This window comes from Schistocerca serialis, chromosome 2 (genome assembly GCF_023864345.2).
Source record: "Schistocerca serialis cubense isolate TAMUIC-IGC-003099 chromosome 2, iqSchSeri2.2, whole genome shotgun sequence".
Taxonomy (NCBI): Eukaryota; Metazoa; Arthropoda; class Insecta; order Orthoptera; family Acrididae; genus Schistocerca; species Schistocerca serialis.
This window is the reverse complement of record NC_064639.1, coordinates 789,511,656-789,521,355: the sequence shown is the minus strand read 5'-3', so window position 1 is coordinate 789,521,355 and position 9,700 is coordinate 789,511,656. Positions and strand designations below refer to the sequence as shown.

The 9,700-nt window shown below is 47.1% G+C and overlaps 1 protein-coding gene across 1 annotated transcript; it reads right to left on the bottom strand.

Annotated features, from left to right (window-relative positions):
* Positions 1 to 960: 960 nt before the first annotated feature.
* On the bottom strand, positions 961 to 8,520 carry LOC126458014 (cuticle protein 21-like). Its single transcript, XM_050094795.1, has 2 exons — positions 8,494 to 8,520; positions 961 to 1,580 (listed from the first exon to the last, which is right to left on the bottom strand). Exons 1-2 carry the CDS (start codon positions 8,503 to 8,505, stop codon positions 1,065 to 1,067), a joined length of 528 nt encoding a protein of 175 aa, XP_049950752.1. The 5' UTR covers positions 8,506 to 8,520; the 3' UTR covers positions 961 to 1,064.
* Between the last annotated feature and the right edge of the window lie 1,180 nt (positions 8,521 to 9,700).

Genomic DNA, 9,700 nt, shown 5'->3' with positions numbered 1-9,700 from the left:
GTAACTGTGATGCGTTTCTTTCTTCATGAAAATTCTCATCCGCACCGTGCAGGGGCAACGAAGCTCCTACAGCGTTTTCGATGGGTGGTGTTTGATCATCCACCATACAGCCCGAACTTGGTTCCTTCAGAGTTTGATCTCTGCCCACATGAACAACTGTCTATTAACGCAACATTTTGGCACTGGAAACGGCTACAGACCAGTGTAGGAAATAGTGAAAAGCACAGGTGGATGACTGCCTCCTATGATGAGGTCACTGGAAAGCTAGTACAACACTACTACAGGTGTCGCAAGTCGGAGCGGTGACTACGTAGAGAAGAGGCTGTTGCAGATAAAACATTTTTGTTTGTCACTGTATCACTGTAGTTTCCATTTCGCGACCGATCGGACCTTAATAAACGAATAGCCCTCGTGTTTCTTAAAACTTTCTAAGTACGCATTCATCAGATACCTTCAAACACCTGCCACATTTTCAGTATCTCCTTGATGCGCTCCCGTAGGCCAAAGAAGTAAGTAACCAGTCACAAGAAAGCAGTAAAAGCCGAGAGGTCTATGCGCTGCAGTCAGAGACTGTGCGGCAGGTCCCGGCGGAAGCTCGAGTCCTCCCTCGGGCATGGGTGTGTGTGTTTGCCCTTAGGATAATTTAGGTTAAGCAGTGTGTAAGCTTAGGGACTGATGACCTTAGCAGTTAAGACCCATAAGATTTCAGACACACACAAAGCAATAAAAGCGTTACTGATAACACTGTCATGGATTAGTAATGTCTTCTCTACTTGAGATTCTTAAGTTTCTAAGGACTGTTCATGTAGCCTGGTATGAGACCTTTGACACCAAGTATTGTTTCTGTGTTTACACCAAGCATTTAAATATTTCATGCGTTTTTCCTGCAGCAGATAATGGATCAACGAAAGATTTCTGTGGACTTGGTAGATAAACTATAAATCAAGGTTGTAAACCAAATTAAGGTGTACGTTCAACGTTTATTTTAGCACATTGAACTAGAAGATGAAATGAAAACATTTGTACAAGGTGTATGTTCTAGTCAATATACATGCTGGATGTGTTTAACCAAGGTAAGCTTTGCCGTAGGCCAGGGCGGGGGCAGCGTACGCAGCCCTAGCGATGGGGGCGGCAGCGATGGCGGGGGCAGCGGCGATGGCGGGGGCGGCGTGTACACCAGCCTCCTTGTGCACGACGGCGTTGAAGCCGTTGACGGGGTCGGCGGTGTAGTCGACGACGCGGATGGAGCCGTCAGGCTCGGCGACGCTGTAGCTGCCCTGGACGACGTCACCGCTGCGGCTCTCCTGCTGGGCCTTGGAGTCTCCGGTGATGGCGTCTGACACGCTGTAGCCGTAGCTGTACTGGGGGTTGGGGTCGTACTCGGCGGCCACGGCGGCGGGCGCCGCGACGGCTCTCACAGCGGGGGCGGCAACGGCCAGGGGAGCGGCACGAAGGGCGGGGGCGGCGTAGGCCACGGGGGCGGCGTAGGCGCCGGCGATGGCAGGGCCGGGGGCGACGACGGCGGGGGCGCCCAGGTAGCCGGCGCGGGCCACGGCCACGAGGGCGGCGAGGACGATCAACTGCGGGAGTAAAGAAAATACTGCACTTAAATACATATCCCACAGGTGAAATACACTGAGGTGACTTAACAGACTTTGAAAGCGGAATGGTAGTTCCAGTTAGAAGCATGAGACATTCCATTTCGTAAATCGTTAGGGCAGTCAATATCGCGAGATCTACGGTGTCAAGAGTGTGCCGAGAATACATAATTTCAGGCATTACCTCTCACCACGGACAAAGCAGCGGCGTTTGCGTAATGTTCTCAGTGCTAACATACAAACAACATTGCGTGAAATAACTGCAGAAATCCATGTGGGATGAAGGTCGAACGTATCCGTTAGGGCAGTGCGGCGAAATTTGGCATTAATAGGCTATGGCTACAGACGACCGATGCGTCCGTGTCTTTGCTAACCGCACAACGTAGCCTACATCGCCTCACATGGCATCGTGACCATATCAGTTGGAGCCTGGACGACTGGAAAACCGTGGCCTAAGCACTACGGGACTTAACATCTGAGGTCATCAGTCCACTAGAACTTATAACTACTTAAACCTAACTAGCCTAAGGACATCACACACATCCATTCCTGAGGCAGGATTCGAACCTGCGACCGTAGCGGTCGCGGGGTTCCAGACTGAAGCGCCTAGGACCGCTCGGCCACAACGGCCGGCAATTTCAGTTGGTAAGAGCTGATGGTAGGGTTCGAATGTGGCGTAGACTACACGAAACCATGAACTCAAGTTGTAAACAAGGCACCGTTCAGGCTGATTGTGGCTCCATAGTGGTGGGGCTGTGTTTACATGGAATGGGCTGGGACCTCTGGTCCAACTGAACTTATCATTGAATGCAAATGGTTATGTTCGGCTACTTGAAGAACGTTTCCAGACATTCATTGACTTCATGTTCCCAAACATTTCCAAACAACGACGGAATTTTTATGGGCGACAATGCGCCATGTCACTGGGCCACATTTGTTCGCGATTAGTTTGGAAAACATTCTGGACAATTCGAGTCAATGATTTGGCCATCCATATAGGCCAATATCAATCCCATCGAACATTTATGGGACGTAATCGAGAGCTCAGTTCGTGAACAAAATCCTGCACCGGAAACACTTTCGGAATTATGGACGGCTACAAGAGGCAGCATGGGTCAATATTTCTGCAGGAGACTTCCAACATGTTGTTGAGTCCATGCCATTTGGAGTTGCTGCAATAGTCCGGTGAAAGGAGGTCCGATACGATATTAGGAGGTATCCCATGAATTTTGTCATCTTCTTACGGCGGAAACATGCGCGTTTTGCGAAAGAGCAAATGGGTGCTTCCAACTGATAGTTTATTTTACTAACGTGCCAAAATGTCCAGCGTTAGGCAAAGTGTGACACCCACTGTAACAATGCAAGAGAAATCATACTATTCCTGACCTTTGTAGACAAACGTCAGAGGAACACTGGGTTAATTAATATTATGTTCTGGACTATAATTGGAAAACAGTTTTCTGGTCCTCTCTAGCAAAACAATATTAGCTATTGAGGGTCTGTCTATTAGGCAACCAATTTTAATGTTTCTTCAGTTTTCCTTATTAACATATTCTACAATAGTTGCTGCACTGTTAATCGCCAGGCACTTGATCAGTAGGAGTACGAGCGACCTACTTCTGATAACGTACAAAGGGTAATCACAGAGGCCTAGTAACCCCCTTTAGAAAATAAAGTTACGTAATTACTTGTTTATAGAGGAAATACATTCGCAGTTGAGAATATTAACCTTTTCCGACTGTATATTGGAACGAAGCAGATTTATGCCGGACCGTGACTCGATCCCGGATTTCCTGCTTAACGCGCGCGGTCGCCTTAACAGCTTCGGCCATCCCAGCACGAATTACCGCTAGATCCAAATTTCCATATATCGTCGTCCATGTGTCACAACGTACACTCCTACCTGCGTATATTCCATGCATTTCCGAAGGAACATCACATCGTATCTCTTAGTAAGACAGGCACTGTTATTTCGTATTTTTCGTTTGTTTGTTTGTTTGTAGATATATGCCTGCAGCCTTGGTACATATTGAAATCCGCATGCCAGAGTGCTTTACCAGAGCACCATAGAAGACAGAAGACAAAATGACACAGCCCACCTACACTTACGAGTGGTCTGGGTCATTTCCTTGAACCTTCTTGCGGCATGCTACGATACCCTGACGTGCGGATTTCGATGTGTACCAGAGCTGCAGGCATTACGTGTAAATAAACAAACAAAAATAAGAACATGGATTTCTTTTTTCGATACGACAGTTGAATCGTTTATGGCCACCTCTCATGGACTCCCTTCTGTTTTCCTGTTAGACCAAATAGGCAACACTGTTGCATCGAGAACGCTAGCTAAAATCCCAATATCGGGGAAAAAAATTGACACGGTGACTAGTCTGAATAACTGAGGAGCTACTTGATAGAGAAATAACGGTTCTCTTTTGGAAAGTCGACGGTAATGGTCGAGAGAGCGGTGAGATTGTCACGTGTCCGTCCACTACTACTATCTAATGAGAGAAGGTAGCGGAGTGACACCGTAGATAAGACACAGAAATCACGCTCTAGCCTTTCCAATCCCCTTACAGCGATTCAGATTTTGGCTCCCCGTGATTCCACTAAAGCGACTGGAATAGTTTCCTCGAAAAGGACACCGTCGATTACTTCCTAACCGTTGTGCTATCTAAGTCTGAGCTCCATACCTAATATCCTTGTCATCGACGAGGCAGCGGCTGAAGCAGTGGCCGGTTGGCAGGACACTAGCACCAGCGAGTTTCGTGTTATGTCACATGCAGAACAATGTCGCTTCATCCACATTACCATTGCTGTCCTACATCTGCCAGTTCAGAACAGTTACATCTACTGCCATTCATCTGTACGCTCACTTTTACCTCCATAGAAATTCACTGTTTTCCTCTGTACTTATTTCCATACCTATAACACCTACAGCCACCACAAAAGCTACGCTGGTGCGATGTATAAGACCCGCACTCGCATTATGGAGGAGAGAAATTGAAATCCTGATTTAAGCTGTCATAGTAACCCTAAAAACCAATGATGCTAGGAGTCAGCCTACTGAATAGGGTGCGACCGGAGGACATTATCTCTTACTGGCTTCACATTCGAAGTTAATCCTAGTTGTTGATATGCACTCAGCCGGCCGCTGTGGCCGAGCGGTTCTAGGCGCTTCAGTCTGGAACCGCGCGACCGCTACGGTCGTAGGTTCGAATCCTGCCTCGGGCATGCATGTGTGTGTGATGTCCTTAGGTTAGTTAGGTTTAAGTAGTTCTAAGTTCTAAGGGACTGATGACCTTAGATGTTGAGTCCCATAGTGCTCAGAGCCATTTGAACCATTTTGATATGCACTCACACCAATCTATCTTTACCACATTGGTCCTTACACTCGGGGATAAGTCACCTCATTCAGCAGTAATTTACAAAATAATAGCTGAGGTTCTAGTCCCCCCTCTCTTGACAGAATCAGTGTATAATACTTTACTGCCTAATTTTAGCTGTTTATGCTCGCTTACGTTTCTTTCTTAGTTGAATCGCAGTTCACTTACATCTCCGCAAGCATTACTTTTGATTTTAACATGGTTCAAATGGCTCTGAGCACTATGCGATTTAACTTCTGAGGTCATCAGTCGCCTAGAACTTGGAACTAATTAAACCTAACTAACCTAAAGACAGCACACACATCCATGCCCGAGGCAGGATTCGAACCTGCGACCGCAGCGGTCGCTCGGCTCCAGACTGAAGCGCCTAGAACCGCACGTCCACTACGACCGGCCTCTTGATTTTAAAACGTCAGTTGAAAGGATACTTCGCAAACCGGCGCCATACGCGTTTGCTAGCGCCCGCTTAGTTGGTACGTGGCCGTTCCCGAAAGGACCACACTCGACTGCCTGTACTGCTCAAGCACCACGAATGATTTTCGATAGGACGGAACAACGCATTGCTAAAAACAAAAATATGGAAATTTGTGGTAAGATCTTCTGGGATCAAACTTCTGGGGCCATCGGTCCCTAAGCTTACACACTATTTAACCTAACTTAAACTATCATACACTAAGGACAACACACACACACCCATGCCAAACTCGAACCTCCGACCTCTGACGGGGAGAGTCGCGTGAACCGCGACAAGACGTCTAAGACCGCGCCGCTACCCCGCGCGGCACAAAAAGATGAACAAATGACGCGAAACCTACACAAAATCTGTTTTTGAGGGAGAAAACTGCAACCACATACATTATAAGTGAATGAATAATTTATTTGACACGACAGTGACAAATTATGGTACGTATTTTACATTATTTCTTCAAGGAAAATTTTTTCTTTGCGATCGAAATCTAGAATTTTTAGGATGAACCCAACTGCCGTCTGATGATAGGTTCTCTTTCCGAAACTACACTGCTAGCCATAAAATTTGCAACACCAGGAAGACAGCAAGCTGCGAAGGCAAAATAGGCGTCCTGTCCAATTTGGTCCGAATACCATGAGTGTCATGTGACTATGGAATTGATGGGTTCAGCAGTGCCGTGCTCAGCTTCGTACTGAATCTCAGTGGCCCCACGCGACTTGCGCCTGACAGAACAGACACATTGTTCTCTAGGTCGCGCTTGATGTAGGCAACGAGTTAGGAGATAAATGTGCTTGTTTGCAGCAAGACAAGTATCATTACCGACAACGCGATGACGGCTGGAGGACAACATCCGTCAGCATAGCGACCATTGTTGCGCCTTCCATCGAGGTGGCACACACAGTGGTGCGCCCAACACCGTACACAGGAGTGCCATCATGTCGTGCCTTCAGACGAGTCCCAAAGGAGATATACCTGTGCAGAGGACCGAATGAAAACGAACTTATCCAGATCGCATTATTCATCGTCATACTGCCCCAGCACGAGGCGTGACAGTACGGAGTGCCGCTGGGTGTGCAAGACGATCATTCCGAACCGAATAGGTAGTGATTTTTGACATTTCTAGTGTGTTACAGCCGGTGGCTGTGCCCTTCTTGGAGGTCTCCATGACATTACCTTTCAAAAAATAATCGAACTCCGCATGCTGTCCTTGCGGCCCTGATGTATCTCGATTCAGAGAGTGTTCGACGACTATTGCTGTGGTCTGCACGTTTTCCAGATCTCTCACCCACTGTGAACATCTGGTCACACGTTGCTGGGAGATTAGCACGCCACCATCCGCTAGCCTCTATATCTGATGAACTCTGGCGTGCAGTTGGAACAGCATGGAATGGTGAGCCCAATTCATTTCGATGCCCAGCCTGTTAAGAGTCGTTGCTGCAGACAGAGGTGACAACCTGTATACTGGATTTCCCGCCCAGTATGCCCCCAAATCACCTACAGATTTAATCATGTATTCTTCCTGCTGTATTGTATAAAGTAAAAGTTCGTTATTTGTTGTCCTTGGTATTGGAATTTTAATGCGGAGCAGTGTAGTTACTTAGAATTGACTTACTACTCCAGAAATACACTGTAAGGAAAAAACACGGACCACGAAACAACTATCAGAACGGGATGGATATAAGTAGATGTGAGTGCGTGTACAGACAAGCAAATGATTACAGTTTCGTAAACACTGTATGATTTATCCAAGTTAGAGTGCTCCACTAACTGAGCAGATAAACAACGCTTTGGTCCACATCTGGCGGCCCTTACGTTTGCGGTTATTCGGCTTGACATTGACTAATAGAGTTGTTGTAGGTCTCCTGGGGATATAGTGCCAAATTCTGTCCAACTGGCGCGTTAGATCTTCAAAATCCCGAGCCGGTTGCAAGGCCCTATCCATAGCTCTCTCAGTTGGGAGAATATCCAGCGCACTTTGCTGACCAAGATAGGGTTTGGCAAGCACGTAGTCAAGCAGTGTGCGAGCTGGCATTATCTTGCTGAAATATAAGCTCAATATGGTTTGCCTCGAAGGGCAATAAAACTGGGCGTGTAACATCGTCGACGTACCGCTGTGCTGTAAGGGTGCCGAGGATGACAACCAAAGGGGTCCTGCTCTGAAAAGAAATCGTATCCCAGACCATCACTCGTGGCTGTTAGGGCGCATGGCGGGCGACAGTTGGATTCCTATCCAATTCTGTCTGGGGCACCTCCAGGCATGTCACCATTGGCCATTGTGCCTCATTTCGAAGCTGGACTCACCACAAAAGACAGTTCTACTGGAGAAAGCACAGCGGTAGTCGACGGTATTCTACACCCCGTTTTGTTGCCCTTCATGGCAAACCATCCTGGGCTTACATTTCAGCAAGATAGTGCCCTCCCGCACACGACGAGAGTTTCTGCTGCTTGTCTTCGCGCTTGCCAAACGCTACCTTGGCCTTCAAGGTCTCCGGATCTCTCCCCAATTCAGAACGTTTGGAACATTTTGGACAGGGCTCTCCAACCAGCTCGGGATTTTGACGATATAACGCGCCAAGTACACAGAATTTGGCAAGATATCCCGGCAAGATAACCCAACAACTCTGTCAATCAATGCCAAGCGGAATAACTACTTGCGTAAAGGCCAGAAGTGGACCAACACGTTACTGACTTGCTGAATTTGAACATCATTCCTATCGATTTTCGTCCCTTCCCCCCCGCCCCCACCCACCCCCCTTTTTAACCGTAGTATGGCCCCTCGCAGCTTCATTCATTTTCAGAAACAGCCACGGTATTTCCAAGCCGCTATGGTAAATATAACTACACAAGAATTTTCAAGAAAAGTATAAACGCAAGACAAGCCAGTCTATCTATCAACGAGCATTGTATCGCCACATACGGTACTCGTAAATTCGGTCTTCTGCTCTAATGAGGAATAATGCTCTAAAAGATTGTCTCTAGAGTTTACAAATAACCGTATGAAACTCTAGACGCTGCTACTGTGTGTGTGTTTCCCGTTCCTCACCTTGCAGGCCATGACGTCGGAGGAGGCGGCTCGTGGAGTGCTCTGGCAGCTGAGCGCGCCGGCGTGTCTTATATAGCGGCCGCCGGCGTCTAGTAGCCAGCTGGTCCGCCGTCTGCAGCCCTGCCACAGGACCGGACCGGGCTTAGCACAGTAGCGCCTAATTGGGCGTGGTGCCGCCTCAGATTTCGGGGCACAGCGGTATTTTTATCCGCCACCTACATATCGGGGTCAGTACGTGCACTGACGAGTTTCTGTCGAAAAAACAAAAGCTGCATCACAGTTCATTGTAATCCAAGACTAATGATTCCTACTCAAAGTTTGGCCGAATAAGAATTTTGTGAATGACTTTCGTGGATAAAGGAAACGTCCTTAAAACACTTCCAACGAATTTCTTATAAAGGTAAAGAACGTGGAAGAAAGCAATTCCAAAGCAAAGCTTTTATGAGACGCTATTGAAGCGATTTCGATAATAACGAGAGACTGTGTGCCAAGCTGTATATCGTACTTGTTCTGGCTATGGAATGGAAGCCAATGGCCGGCCGGGGTGGGCGAGTGGTTCTAGGCGCTACAGTGTGGAACCTCGCGACCGCTACTGTCGCAGGTTCGAATCCTGCCTCGGGCATGAATGTATGTAATGTCCTTAGGTTAGTTAGGTTTAAGTAGTTCTAAGTTCTAGGGGACTGATGACCTTAGAAGTTAAGTCCCATAGTGCTCAGAGCCATTTGAACCATTTGGAAGCCAATGTAGTCCTAAATTTATCGCGTAAATTTTGCCACTTCTCTCGTAATACAATTCCTGAAAAACAAAACTATGTGCGATAGTCAATAATCAGTTCCTGGAAAAATCACACTGGATAGCGATAATTAAACCATAAACTGAAAAGAATGGCGTATGCTTTACTGAATTCGTATGTTTTCAGATAGTTGACTGGCCAGCCGTTTACAAGCCCAGAGTTTTCTGTTCGTGTTGGGGTTGCAACTGCTGCGAAAATCGTAAGACAGGCAGTTGACTGAGATTATTTGGGAAGATTGCCAAATAAAAATAGTAGACATCTATGATTTCAGACAAATAGAGGGTAGCCACTACAAAATTTGGAATTTTCCTAAAAGCTTTGCAACTTTAGACGGAAGATGCATTCTAACTGTTTGCACTGACCATTCTGTTCAAAAGCTACAGTCTAGTGTCCTGTTGTGTTAGAAGGACTCCT